At 44.8% G+C, this 22,248-nt stretch overlaps 1 protein-coding gene and 1 long non-coding RNA gene across 14 annotated transcripts in view; one reads left to right on the plus strand and one right to left on the minus strand.

The window, feature by feature from the left end:
• The window catches only part of LOC105465096 (tetratricopeptide repeat domain 39C), a 120,068-nt gene extending 117,596 nt beyond the window's left edge, over positions 1-2,472 (minus strand). Inside the window, exon 1 of one of the 4 annotated variants that reach the window (XM_011713325.2) lies at positions 1,420-1,704. In XM_011713325.2, the coding sequence (XP_011711627.1) occupies positions 1,420-1,586 (167 nt within the window). In that variant the 5' untranslated portion in view covers positions 1,587-1,704. Of the gene's footprint in view, positions 1-717; positions 1,059-1,419 lie in introns of those variants that run through there. The other 3 variants (XM_071085526.1, XM_011713343.3, XM_011713351.3) reach the window with 3 other exon arrangements.
• Positions 992-22,041, plus strand: LOC105465124 (uncharacterized). Of its 10 annotated transcripts, none has more exons than XR_011617018.1 (8): positions 992-1,166; positions 3,124-3,212; positions 9,638-9,675; positions 12,298-12,416; positions 14,725-14,822; positions 15,040-15,990; positions 19,449-19,506; positions 21,363-22,041. It is a non-coding gene; the product is annotated as an uncharacterized lncRNA (long non-coding RNA). The 10 variants fall into 10 exon arrangements; XR_011617016.1 differs by lacking the exon at positions 19,449-19,506 and having other exon boundaries at positions 21,363-21,661; positions 21,776-22,041; XR_011617020.1 differs by lacking the exon at positions 19,449-19,506 and having other exon boundaries at positions 21,363-21,563; positions 21,776-22,041.
• Positions 22,042-22,248: the final 207 nt, after the last annotated feature.

Raw genomic sequence — 22,248 nt, forward strand, 5'->3', positions numbered from 1 at the left:
AACTCTCTCCAACCTCTCATACAACACAAACTGGTAGTCTAAAAAAGGAATCATAGCACAGTACAGGAAATATTCATACCTTTTTCCCTGAGGGCTTCTTAAAAACTACCAAAGAGAAATTGTGTGACAAGTAAACCCTTTAAATCCCCCATCAACAGCCTTTGATGAAACTTCATCTTGAACCCAGACTTGTATGCTTTAAAAATGAAATGTTCTAAGTAAAGCGAAGTTGTTTCTACTTTCAGACCAAAGGGGGAAAAATCACTGATTTAAAAGTGAAAGGTCTTTAGTGAAAAGTTCACAGTTGTGAGATATTTGCTTTGCCATTAAGAAGGTGGAAGCTCTGCTGGGTAGAAACCACCATTCTTTGAGGTCTAGAGACTTTAGGCATTCTCATTTTTACAGACTCTGCCTCTCGGTCACAGTTGTACATTGATCCTCTCATTCCAACCAAACTACACTTTGGGTCTCCAACGTGTGAAACATGTGGCCCTTAAACGTGTTCGGGAAAGCTACTAATCAACATCCTTAAGGCTCGTCAACAATCCAGACGGCAAATCACAAACTTGCTTCCTCAACCCGAGAACACACACTCCAGGTCCCCAACGAAATGAAGGTTCCTTCCACCCCCACAGGAAAACTACCAGGTTTCAGTTCTTTCGCTTTATTTTTTAAAAGACAAATAAAAAAATTAACTGAACACACGTGTTTTCCTACCATTCTCATATACTTTTTAAAAATCCCTCCATTTTCTTCCTTCCTTTACGTTGGAAAAATTCTTAATAAATAACGCCTGCTTGAAAGACATCAGGAACTCATTTTGAGGACTGAGTTTGTAGAAGACAAGGCAGAGAGATGAGTGGGCAGAGTTGGGCTGAAATTTTTAAATTCCTGCACGGCAAAGCAACTGTGCGTGTCTGTTTTCAAACAATAAAAGCGTCTGGAACCGCACAATGATGCAGAGCCATGCGATGCGCGAGGAGCAGGCAGCTGGTGGGCTCCGTGTCACAAAGGCTGCCGGGGCAGCACGCGAGCCAGAGTCACGACAAGCCCGGGTCCCAGGCTCGCTGCTGCCTCAAATCTCATCCGGTCCCAAAGCCAGCTGCCCTGCGGAGAGAAGCCGACCGGCACCGGGCACATCTCTGGGAGGGCGAGGCTGGGAGAAAGTGAGAGGGGAGACTGCGGGCGCGCGGGGGGTCCCGGGAGGGAAAGGACTACGGAGCCGCGGGTAGCGGGTGGACGACGAGATGTGGCAGAGGCGCATTCCCTCCGGCTGATCTTGCCCGGGAGGCGACCTGGGGACCGGAATCGGGGACTGACAGGAGGGGGAGGGGGCTCCCGGGGGCCGCAGATCCAGGCGCGTGAGCCGGACACGAGGTGCGCGCGGCCGGGTTGGGGGAGCGGGGACGCGTGGGTCACCTGTATTGTTTGAAAAGCTGGTCCGACTCCCTGAAGCCGTTGTTGAGCAGCATGTTGATGCCGGCCAGGGCCAGCTCCGCGTCCTGCAGGGGCGCCGCCGCCGCCGCCGCCGCGTCCGAGTCTCTGTCGTCCCGCCGCCGCGGCCGCTGCTGCTCCGAGCCGGCCATGGGCGCGCGAAGCCCTGCGCTGGGCCGAGGCGAGGTCGGGAGCAGCTGCTGCGGCCCCGCGCGCGCCCGGAGCCCGGCTCTACCTGCCCGGAGCCAAGCGGAGCCGGGAAGGAGGGGAGAAGGGGGAGGGAAGGGGAGGGAAGGACCGTGGAGGGAGGAGCCGCGGCCCGGCTGCGGCGCGGCGTGGGAGGTGGGCGTCCGGCCGCCGCCGCGGGGATTACTCAGCAGCACCCGCCCGCTCCTCAGGCGCCCTCGGAGGCACCCGACTCGCTCGGGCCCCGAAGCGGAATCCGTTTCCGGGTGTCTCTCACCCCGCCAAGCCGGTCCCCGCGCGGCGGCCGCCTCCACTTCCTGCAGCCCCGCGCCCCGGCCCCTCCCGGGTCCCCAGGCCGCGCCCTCGCCCACCGCCCAGGGCTGCTCGGACACACGCACGCGAGGCCCGGAGACCCGAGCGCCCCCACCCTCCCCCGAAGGGGCCGGACCCGGGAGTCGAGGGGAGGGCAAGGCGCGGAGGGAGAGCGAGCGTGCGGGTGTGGAAGGGAAGGGAAGGGGACGGGGAACTCCGCCCGGGCCGCAATGCAAGCGCGCGGCGCTTTGTCCACGAGTAACTGAAACCCCACGTAGCCCGCGCCCGCGACCAGAGACTTCATCCCGACCCTGGGGCCGCCCCCTAGGACCAGGGCAGCCAATTCCCGAGGAGGTGGGCGGCGGGGGCGGGGTCTCTGGCACCTGCCGGGCCGCTCCCCTGAGCCCCGCGCTGCGGGACTGCAACGCAGAGCCCCTCGGAGCCAGGGACCACCCACTCCAGCCCGCCACCACCATTTGCGCAATGGGGCAGGAGGGGAAATGGAGGCCTATATGCCATATGCCCAAATATTTAAAAGTTATAAATTCAGCTGCTAAAGTGTATCCTGTTGTCACACTGCCAATTATTCTTGCAAAGCTTTGGTTTTCATATGACCAAATGTCAGCAAAACATCAAAAGTGACTGAATTTAACTACTATCACAGAGGTCTTACTGTTCTGATGATGGGCTGGTGATACCTGGATGCCTAATATTCTAGAGACAAGCAATGCATAAATCATCTTCATGTTTTTTTCATAAATTTATTTTTCTCTAATTTAGCAAAATCCCTTAATGTAGTGTTACAATCAAGATTATGTTCTAATGCCAAATTAAACAACCTTCCTTGAGTCGCTGTCGTTTTTAGAGTGTAGTTTATTAATTTCAACTTGGAGAAACTTTGCTGAAGCATTTATAACAGAATTGTTTTTTAAAATGAAAGCAATCCTCAGGTTTAGAAATAACTCATGAATTTTAAACATTATGTCATCCATTATCATGGGACCAGTATAAGTTATTACAGAAAAATGCAAAATAATTTTGTCATATAAGTTGCTTTTACTTATTTTGTAAATTGTACCATCCCTTATAAGAATATCTAAATCCATACAGGATTTTCAACTTTTATAAATAGAAATTTTAGAGTAATAAGAAGTACTGCCACTCCTTAAGTGTCATCTATAACTGTTGCAGAACCTTGCTAATTCTTGAGTACATCTGGAACCACAAACTGGAACACTGACGGAAGCAAGAAAATGGACGATTCTCATCCTTGGGAAACAGTACGTTGTAATGCAGGAGTCACTGCATGCATGCTGTCTGAGAAGGATTTGACAAGCTGACCTTTAAAAAAAATCTAGGTTTTCTTGGAGTTAACATAAACATAGTTATGTTAACATAACATAGTCTCAAACGTCAGCAGTGTCACTATCCTTCATGGCATTGAGCTAAAAATGAGAAGCAGCATTCCCTGGAGCCTCCATGGCATCAATCACGATAATGGATGTTGAGGGTTATGCACCCCACTGAGGCAGCACTGAATGCCAGATCCTAAGTTACAGAGGTGCTCGTATGTTTTTTAATAAATTTATGTGTGTGTGTGTGTGTGTGTGTATGTGTGTGTGTTGATGGGCAAGGCCCTCAAACGCAGGTCTTAGGGACTCTACTGCTCATTGAGGCCCACATGAGGCCATTGGCATGGAGGGGTCCCCTGGCCACACACTGCCCGAGGTCACTCTGACAACATACACTTATAGACTGCTGGAACTTTGGATCTGTGGAACCATTTGCCAGATCCCTGAAGCAGTCTAGTCAACAAGGGAGAGAAGCCAAGAGAAAAATATCAGACATAGGAGATAGCCTGCACTCCCCCAACTGGGAAAGACAGCCAAGCACAGTCCTATATGTCGCTATTACTGGGAAGGAAAAAAAAAAAAAAAAAAGAATTTCAAGGAATTGATGACACTATGTTTATGGGTTGTACTTGAGGCCCTGCAGCTGAGGATGTGGGGAGGGGTGAGCAAAGTCAGAGCACTGTTTGTGGGGCTAGTTCTGTCTCAAGAACCTCACACAGTCCATTGTGCAGACAGGGAAATTTAATTGTTGAACAATTAAGGCAAGGTCCAATGCAACTGCCCAGCACCCCACAACAGGCAGGGGAGGGGTGGCGTAGATAGAGGGATAACTCTACCACGTAATACATACCAGATATGTGCAAAATTGGATTTAATCAGGTACCAAAACAGTTACATTAGCATCATCATCATGAAGGGACATTTTTAAATATTTGTCCGTGATGAGAGATTCAAAAAGGTTAAAGATGGGCCCCCAAATCCTGAAGGAAGAGAACACGTGGACTAGTAATACTTGTGGCAGCTGTAGTTGGCATTGACACCTGCCCCGGGTTCACATTGCAAGGGAGAATTAAGGCTGTGTTTTCTCCACTCGATAAAAATGACAGGTTATAACGGCAGATAATGGTGTCTAAGAAGTCATGGTGCAAATTACCTACAAAAGGAAGTAAAATCTAGATTCCTAACACTCCAGGGCACCATACACTTGACACTGTGAGATTGTCAGCACCTTCCTGCAAAACTAATGCAGTCTGCAGTGCACTTGACTTCAGCCAAATAGGATTTATCTAGGTGTTTCCTTTGGAAGTTGAGAGAAAGAGAGTGGCAAAAAGGGAGAAAAAAAGAGAAAAGAAAAGCCAGTGAGTGGTGGAAATAACCCACTTCCTTTCTGCAGTGGGTGTTGCCAGTATTTTGTGGTTCTTCATTCGATTTCATTGTGAAAATGAAACTTTAATTTCAAATGATCAGTAAAAGAAGTTTTAGACATGTGTTGTTTTTTATAAGGTAGATTTTTAGAAATAAGGTGTTGTGGTTGCAAATGACAGAGAAACCTGACCCAAACTGGCTCAGAAAGGCAAATGTATTGATTGGTGTAGAGAAGTTTTACAAAATGAGGCTATATCCCTGGCTTCAACACTAACCAGGACCCAGTTTCTCCTCTTCACCTCTTAGCTTTGCCACTTTGGTGTCTAATGGCTCTATTCTCAGACAGGGCTGCCTCTCCTGGTCCCAGAAGTTTTTTGGAAGCTACCAGAGCTACAAGCTTGCTGGCTACATCCAGCAGGAAGACATTGCTTCTCTAACAGCTTAACTGAAATCCCCTAATTAAATCTCACTGGCTTTAATTGGCGAGATTGTAGTCAGGTGCCCATCCTTGCACCAATTAGTGTGACTAGGAGGGGCAGATCACTCTAATTGGATTAAGCCAGTCAAGGTCTGCTCCAGGACCTGGATGGGTAGAACCTATTTCACCCAAACTACCTGGCTGGGAAATCCCAGACCTATTAGGAAAAGAGAGGTAGGGAATGGATGCAAGAGCGACAATCAACAAACATACCCTACCTTCTCTTCCTGAACATGTTTTGAATTTTTGGAATTACATTCTTTTTTTTCTTGAGACAGGGTCTCGTTCTTTACCCAGGCTAGAATGCGGGGGCGAGATCATGGCTCAATGCAGCCTTGACCTCCCAGGCTCAAGTGATCCCCACACCTCAGCCTCCTGAGTAGCTGGAACTACAGGCATGTGTCATCACACCCAGCTAATTTTCATATGTTTTGTAGAGACAGGGTTTCACATATGTTGCCCAGGCTGGTCTCAAACTCCTGAGCTCAGGTGATCCGCCCACCTCGGCCTCTTAGAGAGCTGGGATTACAGGCATGAGCCACCCATGCCTGGCCTGGAATTATACTTTAAATGCATTTGAAGAATAAAGTACCACAAGAAAACCTTACTGTGTGTACTTTGGTTGTATTAATTTTTCGGTGATGCCAACAGTCATACCTTCGTGCATCTTTTTTGTAAATCCATACTATACGTCGAATATATACAGGTTCCCAAAATGTCTGAAATTCTAAGAAGGAGGAGAGTAGGGAAATTAATATCACTATTTTTATGTGGTGCTAGCTTTACCCATTCAGCTCTTCTACTGAAGGTGAAGTAAGATTTAATTAACTACCTTTAACTAGAAGGCAAATCAGGTCAAGGGTTGCTATGTAAAACCTATTAAATTGCTTAGCCTAAAGCTGCCTCCTTACATATTTTAGAAGATTTCTCCATACATAGTGAACTGTAGCCTAACTGGATGGGTAAACAGACTGTAAAGAACTCTTGTAACAAGTAGCCGAATTTCAGCCAATCACAGCAGGCAACTGTTCAAACCATTGCCAAATAAGGCAGACCCGGAGCTGTAACCAATCTGTTTCTGTATCTCACTTCTGTTTACTTTATGTCACTTACTTTCTTCTGTCCACAAATCCTCTCTGATGCATGACAGCGCCAGTTGCTCTGAACCTATTCTGATGGTGGCGTTGCCCAATTCTCCAATTGTTCTTTGTCCAATTAAACTCTGTTAATTTATCTAAAGTCTTTCTTCTAACAAACCATACAGCAGGTTCCTTCCTTTTCTGCTCATAGGTGGATCACTAGTTTGCCTCTAAGGAGGGGAACATAGTGGTGGACCAGGGAGGTTCACCTGGCTGTTTTTGCAGTTGGATGTGTGCAGAAGACACTCACGGCTGCCCCAGGAAACCACAGCAGTTACCATGAGCGAGGAAACCATCCCCCTTTGGGCTGGACGCCTCCTCACCTGCCCTTTCGTAAACCAGATAGCCCCTGGAGTGCAGTAACGGTTTAGGCAGGTGTTTACTAGAGATCATTGTTCTGCTGCTGTGAAGATTCAGGGACAAACTAGGGAAGAAGGCGTTGTCTCTCCTCCATGGGTTTCCTCCCCTGGGAAGCTTAAGCAGTGATCTCTCCTGCACTAGCCTTTGACTGGGGTGTGTTTTTGAGTGTGACTGCAGGTCCTCTGTTGGTCTTCAGACAGTTTCATTCTCTCTCCCCATTATGCCTCCTTTCCCTTAACCCATCTCCTTCCTTTTCACTGATAGTCCCTGTTCCCTGGATCTACCATCCCTCCCTCTTCCTTACAGAGATAATCAAGTTTTCCTCTCCCTTGGTCCCTTCTCATGACTTGCACATTTTGCAGCCTCGGGTGAATGTCCATTACTTCTCTTCTCTGTCTACTGACTTGTTCTGTAGAGGGAAAGGCTGTCTCTGTTTCAAGACATGCATCTACTGAGTCCCTGGAGAGGAAAGTGGATGAGCTCCAGTCCCATGGATAAAGGAAGTGTCAAATAGTAGCAGGTTCTATTCAGTGCCCTGGTGGGTTTTCTCTGGATTGTTTAAAACCAAAAAAATCTTTCCACTAGAATTTTTTAAACTTTTCTTTTAGGTTTGGAGGTACATGTGCAGGTTTGTTATATAGCTAAACTCATGTCACAGGGGTTTGTTGTACAGATTATTTTATCACCCAGGTTCTAAACCCAGTTATTTTTTCTGATCCTCTCCCTTCTCTCAGCCTCTACCCTCAAGTAGACCCCGGTGTCTGTGGTTCCCCTTTTTGTGTCCATATGTTCTCATCATTTAGCTCCCACTTATAAGTGAGAACATGCGGTGTTTGGTTTTCTGCTCCTGTGTGAGTTTGCTAAGGATGATGGCCCGCAGCTCCATCCATGTCCCCGCAAAGGACATGATCTTATTCTTTTTTATGGCTGTGTGGTATCCCATGGTGTACATGTGCCACAGTTTCTTTATGCCATCTACAGTTGATGGGCATTTAGTTTGATTCCATGTCTTTGTTACTGTGAAGAGTGCTGCAGTTGAACTATCGTGTACATGTGTCTTTATGAAGAAATGTGTACATGTGTCTTTATGACAGAGTGATTTATATTTCCCTGGTTATATACCCAATAATGGGGTTGCTGGGTCAAATAGGAATTCTGTTTTTAGCTCTTTGAGGAATGGCCACGTCGCATTCCACAATGGTTGGACTAATTTACACTCCCACCAACAGTGGCACTGTAATTAATTTCTGTCTGGATTCCCCATTTTTATCTAAACAAGAAAGGTACTTTCCTTCTATTCATGTGACTTTACCTTGTTTCCTACTGAAAATCCTGGCCTTATGCTAAGGTATTATTAATCCTTTCCTGCACAACAGAGGGCAAATGGCACAGCCGAGCTCCTCTCTCCAGTCAGTAGGCTTCTCCCCTGACTGCGGGAGGAAGGAGGAGGTATCTTTTGGTTCATCTAACAAAGTGTATGAATCTATTTGGGGTGGAAGCGGCAGCAGTATTGGCATTTGCTTCTCACAGTGGATTTGTTTCCAGATCTTAAAGTGTAGTCAGATTCCCTCGGACATTCGAGAGCATGCAGGAGGTGTTCACAACCTGTTTGTAAGTTGAATGGTGAGGGTGAGCTACAGAGGGGATGAGTTGGACTCAGAGGAGAAAGGAGATTAGGCCAGGAATCTAAATCATGGGTTATGACTCTGGTCTTGCAATGCACTGACTTTGTGATTTGGGGCAATTTGACTTCATCTCTTTCAGCCTCAATGTCCCCATTTATAATATAAAGATAATCAGTACCTTCAAGGCAAGTAAATGAGATAGTGGGCATGTGAACATGCTTTGTTAATCTGTAACACCAAGATATTATTTGAACCTATACAATTTATTTTCAGATATTAATTAAAGTCAGCGGGTCCTTCTGTTCACATATTTACTTGTCAACAGTATCTTGAAATTTCCAGCTAAAAGAAAGTCTGTGCAATTAAATAACTAGTTGCATCATACAGAGATGATTAATTTAAACCATTTCTAATATAAACAATACATGTTCACTATTGTTAATGCAGCATGAGGAAGAAGTACAGATTTTCTTCAGAATGTATAAAAATATAAAATAGTCTGGGTGAGGTGGCTCATGCCTGTAATCCCAGCACTTTGGGAGGCTGAGGCGGGTGGATCACCTGAGGTCAGAAGTTCAAGACCAGCCTGGCAAACATGGTGAAACCCTGTCTCTACTAAAAATACAAAAACTAGCCAGTCCTGGTGGTACATGTCTGTAATCCCAGCTTATCAGGAGGCTGAGCCAGGAGAATCGCTTGAACCCAGGAGGCAGAAGTTTCAATCTCCCAGCTCCTTGGGACACTGAAGTGGGAGGATGGCTTGAGCCTAGGAGGTTGAGGCTGCAGTGAGCCATGATTGTGCCACTGCACTCCAACCTGGGTGACCTATCTAAAAAAAAAAAAAAAAAAAAAATATCCATAGGATAAGCTCACTCACCCTAAGGAAGGCACACACACACATTCTAAGTGAGCTGAGATCATGCCACTGCACTCCAGCCTGGGCAACAGAGTAAGATTCCATCTCCAAAAATAAATAAATAAATATAGTAAAAATATCTACACTTTAGAGTTCATTTGGACCTGAATTACTTCTGCTTTTATAATCCCTCAGTATTATTTTGGACAAGGAAATAGATACTATTTGGTATGAAGAGTTTTAAAATGCATCTCTATGTTCTGTGTGTCCAACATGTTTTGCAGTCAGCTCTTGTTTACATATGCATTGCTAATATAAAATAATTCCTTATTGGTAAATCATTTGTGTTTTGCTCTGGGGTTACTTAGCAATCCATGTGTCTCAATCCAGAACTCTGTGCCACAGAATTCCCCTAAAGTAACTTAAGGAACCAGTTGAAGAAAAATTTTTCTATCTGCAAGTAATTCATACAGGTATCATCTTCATGCACAGCCTACAGCTCATGAGCCTGATACTCTGGTTTTTCACAGGATACTCACTGGGTGCTCCAACTGTGTCAGGAATAGGGGTAAGTGCTGGCAACATTTAGACAAATATGACAAGGCCCTGCCCTAGAGAAGCTCATCCTGATGAGACATGTAGCCAAATACGCATTCATAGCACAATATGGTAAGTGTCATAGTAGACCTTGGTGCCAAGTTTGTCAGAATCCATTTATTCCTGGACTGATTTAACACTATCTCCCTAAATGATTATAACAAACTTGTATCTTATGTATTGATATTTACTGATGTTTTTATTAATTTGTTCATTCTTTACACCTTTAGAGTTCAGATATGGGCCACAGTAGATCACCTGTCTCACTGATTTATAGTCAATCCTTGATTTTTTGCCCCCACCCCCACCCCCCACCCGACAGCATTAACCAGTTTGTATTCCTCTGCTGGTCACTGAAGGTAGATAATCACTGTCATTCACATCCATCTTCAAAAGATGATCTACCACAACTGAAGATACTTAAAACAATGTGAACAAATTTTTGAAGACAATTCCAGGAGGTAAATTAGAAAGACGAAAATAATACCTTAAAGAAAGCATCTGTAGTCTCCCAAGGTGTGTAAAGGACAAAATAACTGCTACCATGTATAATATTGTTTATTTGTTTTTAAAAATTTGGGCTGAGCATGGTGGCTAACGCCTACACTTTGGGAGGCCAAGGTGGGTGGATCACTTGAGCTCAGGAGTTTGAGACCAGCCTGAGCAACATAGCAAAACCCCATCTCTATAAAAATACAAAAAGTAGCTGGACATGATGGCATGCACCTGTAGTCCCAGCTCCTTGGGAGACTGAAGTGGGAGGATGGCTTGAGCCTAGGAGGTTGAGGCTGCAGTGAGCCATGATTGTGCCACTGCACTCCAACCTGGGTGACCTATCTAAAAAAAAAAAAAAAAAAAAAAAAATTCCATAGGATTAGCTCACTTACCCTAAGGAAGGCACACACACACATTCTAAAAACTAATCTTGAAAATGTTCTACATTAGATAGTGGTGGTTGGTTGCACAACTCTGTAAATACACTGAAAACCATTGACTTGTATTTAGCTATTATTATTTTTTTAGAGACAGGGTCTCACTCAGTTGGCCATGCTGGAGTACAGTGGTGCAATCATAGCTTATTGAAGCTTCAAACTCTTAGATTCAAGCCATCCTCCAACCTTAACCCCCTGACTGCAGGCACACATCACTGCAGCTAAGTTTTACTTTTAATTTTTTTTTTTTTTTTTTTTTGAGAGACAGGCTCTTGCTTTGTTGCCCAGGCTGGTCTTAAACTCCTAGCCTCAAGAGATACTCCCACTTCAGCCTCCCAAAGTCTTGGGATTACAGTCATGAGCCACCTTGCCTGGCCAGATTGTATACTATACATGGTGACTTTTGCTGTATATAAATTATATCTCAATAAAGCCGTTAATTGAAAAATAATTTTAACCATTTTAAACCACAGGGTGCAGAGCAGTGGAATAAGGGAGCTAATGGCTTGAGTCCTGTGCTTTCATATACCTGGGACAGAAAAAAATATTTTATTATAAAAAAAGAAAATCTTATCTTTGAAGAGTGTCCATCAATCTAGAATGACTGCTGGCTAGCATCACTACATGCTGGGTGCTGGGTTAAGACTTTACAAATGTTGTTCCATTTAATTCTCAAAGTAACTCTGTAAGGTGGGCTTTATCCCAAGTTTAAACATGTGAGAAGAAAGACAAGTGTAATAACTTTCCCAAGGCCGTGAAGCAGGTAATGGTTAGAGTGAGGTTTAAGTGTAGGTCTCATTGCCCACAGTGGTTCAGTCTTAGTTGTTAACTTAAAACTTAGTACCTTCTGGAAACCTGACTGAGGGCATTCACACACTTGCTTATGAATTTCATGGCGTTAGTTCTTCCTGAAAGTCATACTATTCCTTAGTTAGAAGGCATTTTGAAGACATGAAAATACATTATCTCATATATGATCTAATTCAGCAAAATTAGGGTGCAGCCCAGGCATCTGTATTTTAGCGATAACCTCAGGTGAGTCTAATGTCAGCACATTTCAGAGCCCCTTATGAGAAGGAGTTGTCCAGATGGTAACTCCCAGAAAGCAGGGTGGCTATTCATCTTTGTGTACATTGCCTGATTTTTTACCCTTATTATATGTTTGAGAAATATTGCATGAAAAATGAATGAAAGCACAGCGGAATGCATGATTTTCATGGAAAATCATGCTCACATCCTTGCACAGGAACAGTTGTATTATTATATTAAACTCAGAATAAAGGTGCATATTTTAACCTTAAAAGCAAGAGCATTTCATGTGATGTCTTTAAAAATTCCATGCAGCTAGCGGTGTATACATCTGGAGTTGAAAGCAACACCACACAAGTGTAACCAGGTCAGAAGGAGACATGCCAACACTAAGGATGGAAGGAGGATGTGGACACTAAGAAATCACTTAATTTCTAACTCTTGACATTTATTTTTAAATGTGGTTATAAAAGAAGACTCAGAACATTTGGCTGTGTCATGGCTAAAAATACACATTTTTCACTTCTCCTCACTCCCTTCACCCTACCACCTCCTCTGAGACAAAAACAGTAAAAACAAGGATATACTGTGAGATGATAAAGATAAAACGAGAATGCTGTCTATACCCACAGACAGGGAACGGGATGCTCAGATGCCACAGGGAGTCGTTTCTTCCTTCCCAAACCCAGGCCAAAGGACAGCACCTGGCTGGGCTCAGGAGCGATCTTACTTCCCGTCCTGCTCCAGAAAGGTAACCACCCCTAGTAGCCTTGTTCCTCACCTCGGCCTCTGGAGTGGTGTTTGCCTCTGCACTGTGCTTTTTTGGGGAACTAAAATGGCCTCGTGTAAATAAAAAATGCTGGATCGGCCGTGGTGGCTCACCCCTGTAATCCCAGTGCTCCGAGAGGCCAAAGCAGGGAGGATTGCTTGAGGCCAGGAGTTGGAAACTAGCCTGGGCAACCTAGTGAGATCCTCATCTTTACAAAATTTTTAAAAACCTAGCCAGGTGTGGTGGTAGGGCCCTGTTGTCCTAGCTACTTGGGAAGCTAAGGCAGGAGGATCACTCAAGCCCAAAAGTCTGAGGCTGCAGTCAGGTGTGATTGCGCCACTGTACTCCAATCCGGGTGACGGAGTGAGACCTTGTCTCTTAAAAAAAGAAAAGCATTCATTTTTCATTTTGTTTTTCTCTGTTCAACTAAGTAACTCAAGCCATTTAAAAAAGTATTTGTCTTTAGAGAGATTTTTTTTTTCATACAAGGGTCATACAAATAGTCATAGGTACACCAGTGGTTCACTCAAAGAATGAGAGATTCTGTAAACTGCAGGTTATCCCAGATGTCATCCAATATGACTTATGATTCATCAGAAACACTATTATATTTGACCTATGACAAGGACCAGTTTAATTCAACAGGATCTTTTTTGAGGACCTACTATGTGCCAGTCACTGTATGCTAGCTGCTGTGGAAAACATAATTGACTAAAATACAACCCCTGAACCTGAGAATCTTCTAGTCTAGTGGGTGAGACAGACACACTGACAGATCTTTTAATGTAAGATGGTCATAAGATAGAGGGATACACGCTGTGCTTTGGGAGCACAGAATAGGGACATTAGTCCAGCTGGGGGTTCATGGAAGGCTTCCTGTGAGGGATTTGATGACTGAGCTGACTATGGGCAAAAGAGGTAGGAAGTGGATTCCAGGCAGAGGAGCAGTGGCATGGACAGGTGAGACTGCAGAAATTCCTCAAACAGTGCAGTTGTTCTAGAGTATAGAGAGTGAGGCAGGAAGTGGCCAGAGACGAGGCAGGAGAGGTGGTCAGCCCTCAAGCATGAGGGCTTTCTGTGCCTTGCCCTGGAGCCTCTAGGCAAAGAGGAGTCGGTAAGAACTTAGGACAGGGGAATGACATAGTCAGATTTGTGGGCAGATGGAAGATTTAATATGGATTTAATTTAGTATGAATTTTAATTTAGTATATAGACTAGAGGCTTATGGAAGGCAGTTGCAGAAGAGCAGAGCACTTGTAACTCCCACTGTGTGTGAAATTGTTAGTTCTCTTTCTGTTGCAAGTGACCAAACCCAGTGCAAACAGGCTTAAGTGGAAAAGGTACAGCCTGAGGGTGGATCTCAGGCATCTGCAGGGCTGGATACATATATTCACTCAGTGACGCCACGATTCTGTTTCTTTCTACAGTTTGGTTTTTTTCTGTCCTGCAGAGAGAGAGCAAGTTAACAGGACAGTTCTTCATTTTGTAGAACTGTCCTGCACATTGCAAGAGTCTAGCATTCCTGTCTCACAATGCCAAAAGCAACCCCCAAGCATTAGAACAACCCGGAAATCCCCATACATTAAAAAAGGAAAAGGTCCTGAGCGCAGTATTAGCTCCCATCTTGCACCATCACTCTGGGCATTCCAGACCCCTCTTTGCCAAACTTCAGTTTTCTCTAACACCACCTGCCTTTAAAACTCTAAATGGCTGCTGGTCAATTCGGTCTCCACTGACTCTGTGAGCAAGTAACCATCACTAGAGACCTCATCAAGTTGGAGTCTTTAAATCTGGACCCCACCCCACTTCTTTTAGTTTTTCTTTCCTGTTAGCATTGGTCTCCATGCTTGCCCATTCATAGAGAAAGAGAGACCATCTCCCTCCAGTTTTCTAGATCCCCATTGGCAAGGATGATTCTGATGGGTGCTGCTTGTGTCACCTGGGAATCCTAGAACCAATCGCTGGAGGATAGGATACTCTGATTGGCCACCCTGGGTCCTATGGGAAGGCACCAAGGAGGCTGACAGCCCCACAAGACCACACACAATGGGGAAGAAGTTGTCCAAAGAAAGACGTGTGTAAACAACTTATGTCTGCCTCAGGGGATAAATAAGCAACAACAAAATAGAATTACCTTACATTTCACCCTCCAATGTTGCATTCTGTGGTAAATAAATTAAAAACCCTCAAACTTCCTCTTACCTATTCCAATGTTCATGAACTTGGAAAATGACCTAATTGAGTAGAACCCAAGAGTAATGAAGCACCACTTTCTGAAATGTTTATTTAGGACACCGATTGGAGGATGTGGTGGTGATGGTGGAGGCAGAGCTGTGAAGAACTGAGAGGCTGTTAGAAAACTGTGGTGGAACGGTGGCTGGGGAAAAGGTAAGAAAGTCAAGGGAAAGGGACAGTTGGCCTAATGGAAGAACATCAGTAAAGCAAGGACTCAAGGGGGAAGAGAGAGGAGAGAAAGGAGATGGGAGAGACAGTGAAACTTTATACCAGACCAACTAGAAGGGTGGGTTTATCCCAGGAAAAACGAGACAGAGAATATCTGGAATCGAGGAAGAGGTTAATTGATTAACTCCTAATATTCTTCAAGGACCTTGGCTTAGGACATGAATCCAGTGACCTGAGGTCAGCAGTTTCTATCTGAACCCAAGCGAGGTTGACCTGGGGCCTGGGCAGGTAAGAACCCTGCTTTTCCAGACATGAAGTCTAATAGGAACACAGATAAAAGTAGACTAGAGCAGACCAGTGACAGAGATGAGGCTGGTAGAGGAACCTCTTGACTATCTAGGAGACCCCAAGCTTGCTTTCAAGTGTTAAACTTCTGCCAGGATAATCGAGTGAAGGCAAGGCAGCTGTGTAAAGGTTTACCTCCAAATTTTCTTACCTTTACATAGGTTCTAGAATGACAGAATCTCAAAATTGGGTGGACACAGAAGCCATTGCATCAGAGATCTCAGATCTTGATCCAACTCTGGGGAGGTCTGTTGACCTTGATCAACTTGCTTAACATCTCTCAGCTTTGGTTTCATTATTAACAAACACACGTAACAACAGTCTCTGTTTACTTCATGAGATTACTGTGATAACCAGGTGACAGGACCTACATAATTTGGGGGGGCCCAGTGCCAAATGAAAATGTGGGGTCCCTGGCTTAAAACATCATGAAGAATTTTAAGATGGCAACAGCAGGGCATTGAACCAAGTGCTGGGTGCTTCTGAGATCAGAGCCCTGTGTGACCGCACAGGTCTCATGGCCGTGAAGACAGCCCTGCCAGGCAAGGTAATGTGCATCAAAGTACTTTAGCAATCTGCAAAAGTTCAACAAATTGGTAAGGATTCTCTTTCTTTTTTCCCCTTTGGCTCTCCAGGATTGTATTTGCTGGGGCTGCTATCAAAAATACCACGAACTGGATGGCTTAAACACCAGAAATTATTCTCTTACAGTTCTGGAGGACTAAAGTCCAAAATCAAGGTGTCAGCAGGGTTGGTTTCCCTGAGAGCCACAAGTGAAGGAGCTGTCCCAGGCATCTCTCCTTAGCTGGTAGGTAGCCATCTTCTCTTTATGTCTCTTTACCTTGCCTTCCCTCTATGCATGTCTCTATGTCCAATTTTTCCTTCTTATGAGGACTGCAGTTATATTGGATTAGGGCCCATGCTAATGACCTTGTTTTAATTTGATTACCTCTGTAAGACCCTATCTCCCTATAAGGGCACACTCTGAAATGCTAGGGGTTAGGATTTCAACATAAGAATTTAGGGGTGTGGGGGACAGTTAAACCCATAACAAACATCAGAGCCCCTGCACTCTTTGGAGGCATGCTGATGGTGTGAGGTCTCATGAGGAGGTGGCGATGTTAGGGTCTAGTAGGGAAAGGGTCCTGCCCCCATGGCAGTGGTGTTTGGGCCCCGGTTTCTGCTGCCTAGTTGGCAGCTCTCATTGCTTGCATTATAAGCCCACTCTTCAGTTTCTGAAAGCTCTTCCATGTACACCCAGTAAATTCATTTTTGGTTTAAGGAAGCTAAAGTATGTTCTTGTGGCTTGCAAGTAAGAACCCTGACTGATACTCAGATACAACATTAGAATCAGGAAGGGAACTACTTGGACTTAAGTTTTAGGCCTCCCTACATTTGCTCAGCCCCATCTGCCTGCTGGGCCCTGGCTGCTTGCTCAGTGGGGAGCCCCAGCTTCCCAGTCTCACCTTCTCTCTGCCACTGTCTGCAGATGCTGCTTCCCCACAGGGTGAGGGCTGACAGCCGGGCTTAGGCGTGGCTGCTACAATGCCCACCTTATGGGAGCCGAGGCGTTTGCAGCCTAGGTCGTAGCACAGGGCACCAGATCTTCCCAGCACTTGCAGACTCAGATGAAGCTTCTTGCCCCCTGGCTGGGAGCCTAGAAGATGGCTGCCTTGTCACTGCTTAAAAGGTAAATAGCCCAAATTGAGGGAGAGTTGATCCACAGAGGACCCACTTTGACCAGAGAGTCAGGAGATAAGCTCCTCTCTCTTCCTCCCCTGTGACAATTTTGAAATGTGGTGGCTCCACATGGCCCGTCCAGAGAGTCCTGTGTGGCTGTGACTGGTGTGGTTTCTGCGGCACCCTGGCCAGTTTGGTTCATATCACCCCACATTGACTCCCTTACCCTCACCCTTCCAGCTCTGGAATAAAGCCTTACACCTTAAACTTGGCATCAGGCTCTGATTTCTATGGAAATCCTGAAGGCTAGGAGCCTTGCGGGAAGGCTTAGGTTTTGAATGTGGAAAGGGAGGAGAGGAAACCATTTCATCACACCCATGTGTCCACAGCGCTCAACTTACCTGAGGCTCAAACACATAAACTGGCACAGACCAGGAACTGTGAACAATGAAGCTGGGTATGTTATGAAAATATCAATTATGTCAGAGCCACACAGGGACCTGAGGCAGTCATCCAAGATGATTCAGGACAGAAGCTGGAAAACAAAAGGGCTTTCACCTGGATGAGCCATTTAATGGCAGCTGTGTAAATGGACACCAGGGCCACATGTGTGTATTTAAAGGGTGTGACTTACTCTCCCCATGATGACAGGTTCCTGAGCAGCAGGATAAAAGGAATTGTTACCACTGTATAGTAGTTTACCACTTGAGTGCTCCAGAGAGCTCCACTGTCTCTATTTAGAACCGGCTTGATGCTTACAGTTTAGACTGCAGTACTACACCAGAGAAATAATTAGACATACCACTTCCATGCAGCATTTATGTCAGCCCACAAATGATGATCAACGGTTAGGCTATTCGGGGATGTGTAAATACATTTATAAATTCTTATAGTTTCTTTTAAAAATAATTTTTCTAATTTGTATTATTGTTATTACATATTTTGGAAACAGAGTCTTGCTCTGTCACCCGGGCTGGAGTACAGTGGTGTGATCTCGGCTCACTGCAACCTCCATCTCCTGGGTTCAAGCAATTCTCCTCTCTCAACCTCCAAGTAGCTGGGATTATGCGCGTGCGCCATCACACCTGGCTAATTTTTATATTTTTAGAGACATGGGGGTCTCACTATGTTGGCCAGGCTGGCCTCAAGTGATCCAAATGCCTCGGCCTCCCAAAGTGCTGGGATTACAGGAGTGAGTCACTGCACCTGGCCTAGTTTCTTCTTAAAATGAGGTTCGAGTAGGTCTTCTAAAAATATTTAATAATAAAAACTGGAGTTTGGGACAACTAAAGACAACAATAAGGGACATTCCAGAAGGAAAAACAGCCTGACATCTGCTAGTCCTATGATACTGGCAAATGACCAGGCCTCTCTAAACCTCAGCCCCCTCATCTACAAAGTAGAGAATATAATAACCTCTAACTTGTTATAAGAATTAGGGGAGCTAGTGTGTGGGGAAAGCCTAGTGCTCATACGTGTTAGTTACATCATCTTTATTGATCACTACAAATTACTGCTTCTCAGGAACCCACTACCCTGCCCCTGTCTGTTCCTCACATTTCGGAAGTAGAACACATGCTTCTGTGCTCCAAATCAGCTCAAGTCAACTCTTCTCTAAACCAATTTGTTTTTCTTTTTTCTTTTTTTTTTGAGACAGGGTCTGACTCTGTCACCAAGGCTAGAATGCAGTGGCATGATGACAGCTCATACAGCCTTAAACTGCTAGGCTCAAGCAATCTTCCTACCTCAGCCTCCTGAGTAGTTGAAACTACAGGCACATGCCACTATGCCTGTTTTGGTTTCTTTTTTTAATTTTTTTAATTATTATTTATTTCTATTTTTTGAGACGGAGTTTTGCTCTGTTGCCCGGGCTGGAGTGCACTGGGGCAATCTCAGCTCACTGCAAGCTCTGCCTCTTGGGTCCAAGCAATTCTCCCTGTCTCAGTCTCCTGAGTAGCTGTGATTACAGGCACCCACCAGCATGCCTGGCTAATTTTCGTATTTTTAGTAGGGACAGGATTTTGCCATGTTGGCCAGGCTGGTCTCGAATTCCTGTCCTCAGGTGATCCACCTGCCTTGGCCTCCCAAAGCGCTGGGATTACAGGCGTGAGCCACTGCGCCTGGCCTCTTTATTTTTCTTTTAAGAGACAGGGTCTTGCTGTGTTGCCTGGGCTGGTCTCAAACTCCTGGCCTCAGGCAGTCCTCCCGCCTTGACCTCCCAAAGCACTGAGATTACAGAAAGGAGCCACTGTGCCCTGCCTAAGTGAATTTATTTTTCTTCTTTTTGAGACAGAGTCTTGCTCTGTCATCCAAGCTGGAGTGCAGTGGTGCGATCTCGGCTCACCGCAACCTCTGCCTCCCAGATTCAAGCGATTCTCCTGCCTCAGCCTCCCAAGTAGCTGGGACTACAGGCGTGTGCCACTACGTCCAGCTAATTTTTTGTGTTTTCAGTAGAGATGGGGTTTCACTGTGTTAGCCAGGATAGTTTCGATATCTCCTGACCTTGTGATCTACCCATGTCTGCCTCCCAAAGTGCTGGGATTACAGGCATGAGCCACCAAGCCTGGCCAATCAATTTCTTAATAGGAAGGCATCCACCTATGCCCTGAAATGAAGATTGGGTCCCCAGTCTTCCTTGAGCAAGGTAGGTCTCAAATATTTGAGCGCATGGAAATCTCTCGGGCTATGTATAGTTTTCTAGGCCTCATCCTCAAAAGTCCTGATTTAGTAGGTCTGGGGCTTGGGACTGGGGAATCACCGTTTTTCACACATGTACACTGGTGCACACATTCACATACACATGCCATGATTCTGAAGCAGAAGATATTTGGGCCACATTTCCAGAAATATTCCCTGCAGGGCTCACTCCTCCAGCCTTATGATGAGTATATGCAAACAACCTGAGGTCATGGAAAGCATCTCCAGTGTTTTTCCCTTGGACTGCAGGCATATTTAATTAGCCAGTGCCCTCACTGACCTTATTTGAATATTAGCACAGGTGCAATGGCTTACATTTAGAGTGTACCGATATAAAGAAGTTATAATGACGCAGTGCTTCCCAAACTTGGCTGTATGGTAGATACACTTAGGGAAATTTTTGATGCACTGCCCCTCCTCCATCTCTCTGGCCCATGCCCAAATCCAATTAGAAAATCGGCAAAAGATATAAAGAGGCATTTTACTGAAGAGGATATACAGATGGCAAATAAACACATGAAAAGATGTTCAACATCACTCATTTTGATGGAAATGTAAACTAAACCACAATGAAGTTTCACTACACACCTACAGAATGGCTAAAATAAAACATAGTGACAGTATCAAATGTTGGCAGGAATGTGGAGAAATTGGATCTCTCCTTGCTGGTGGAGATGTAAAATGGTACAGCCACTCTGGAACAACGTTTGGCAGTTTCTTTAAAAACTAAACATATACTTAACATACGATCCAACAACAGCACTTCTGGCATTCATGCCAGAGAAATAAAAACTTATGTTCCCACACAAAAACTTTTTATAAATTTTTGAGACAGAGTCTTGCTCTATCACCCAGGCTGGAGTGCAGTGGTGTGATTGTGGCTCACTGCAGCCTTGATCTCCTGGGCTCAAGCAATCCTCCTACCTCAGCCTCCTGAGTACCTGGAACCACAGGTTTATGCCACCATGCCTGGCTAATTTTTTTTTTTTTTTTTTTTTGTAGAGATGGGGTTTTGCTATGTCGCCCACGCTGGTCACACAAAAACTTTTATACACATGTTCATGGCAGCTTTATCTGTAATAGCCCCAAGGTGTAGTACATCTATACCAGCAATAAAAAGGAATGAACTATCGATTCACACAACCTAGATGGATCTCAGGTGCATTATGGTGAGTGAAAAAGCCAATCTCAAAAGGGTACACACTGTTTGATTCCATTTATTTATTTATTTAGAGACAGAGTCTCACTCTGTCGCCCAAGCTGAAGGGCAGTGGTGCAGTCTTGGCTCACTGCAATCTCCACCTCCTGGATTTGAGTGATTTTCGTGCCTCAGCCCCCTGAGTAGCTGGGACTACAGGCATGCACCACCACACCAGGCTAATTTTGGGGTATTTTTAGTAGAGATGGGGTTTCGACATGTTAGCCAGGCTGGTCTCAAACTCCTGACCTCAAGTGACCCACCTGTCTCGGCCTCCCAAAGTGCTAGGATGACATATGTGAGCTACCATGCCTGGCCGATTCCATTTATTTAAGTCTTGAGATGACAAAGTTATTGAGATTAGTGTTCGTCAGGAGTTAGGGATAGTAGAGAGAAGGCAGGTAGGTGATACCATAAAGGCATATCTTCGTGGTGATGGAATAGTTCTGCATCATAATTGCAATGCTGCTTATACGAATCTAGATATGTGATAAAGTGACAGAAAACTGTACACACACATTTTACCAAGGTCAATTTCCTCACATCTGGTGTGAGATGTAACCATTAGGAAAAACTTGTGGATTATAATTTTTTTTTTACAAAAGGAAAAGATCCTGATGTCCAGGCCACTCCCAGACCAATGAAATCAGAGTCTCCGAGGGTGCAGTCCACGCATCAGCACATGGCCCTGGTGATGACTAAGTGCAGCCAAGTCGCAGTTTATTATAAGGCAGTTCACAGATGCTGCTGCTGCTGCTAGCATTTCATCTGCTGAGTATCATGCTCAGTAGAAACAGCCGTCCGAGGTACAGCCCTGTGGGACTTTAAGTGTTAATGCTGGGTGCATAGTGATGAGGCTTTTTTAAAGCCTTGAAATGGGGCCAACTGGTATTACCTAAGGAACGTAAGTAAGATTCAGTGTTTGAGCGTAAGCCCTGGCTATGGGAGGAGGGGCGAGTAGGGGAAGCACATGATGTTAAACTAGGCTAATGGGTTTAATTTCCCTTTGTTTTCCTAGATTTCTTGGCAAATAGAAAAAGTTCTCTTGGTTTTCTGTTTAAAGTTCATGACAGATTCCCTAAGTGTTTGTAAACCATCTGCCAACCACACCGATGGGCTCTCACACAAAGATTTTGGAGATACAGACTGATTTCCTTTGGTGACTACAACTGATTTTTTTTTTTTTTTTTTTTAGTTACTACAATTGATTTTATCTCTATAATTTTCTTCTCTGTCATCTTATTTTAAACAAACAAAAACTGTGGCACAAAAATAAAGTGATGGTTTTTGAGGAAAACATATCTATTTGTTTTTCTTTTTGTATCTTCAGTCAAAACATCTAAGGAATGATAATGAAAATAATAGAAACCCTTTTGCACTGTGAAACTGTTTCTGTTTTTAGCCTTCATTTTTTTTTTTTTTTTGCTGTTTTATTGCCAGAGCTTCATATCTTTTCAGAGATTCATGTGCATAACAGTTTTAAATGTTTTT

The sequence above is a fragment of the Macaca nemestrina genome, chromosome 19 (genome assembly GCF_043159975.1).
Source record: "Macaca nemestrina isolate mMacNem1 chromosome 19, mMacNem.hap1, whole genome shotgun sequence".
Classification (NCBI taxonomy): Eukaryota; Metazoa; Chordata; class Mammalia; order Primates; family Cercopithecidae; genus Macaca; species Macaca nemestrina.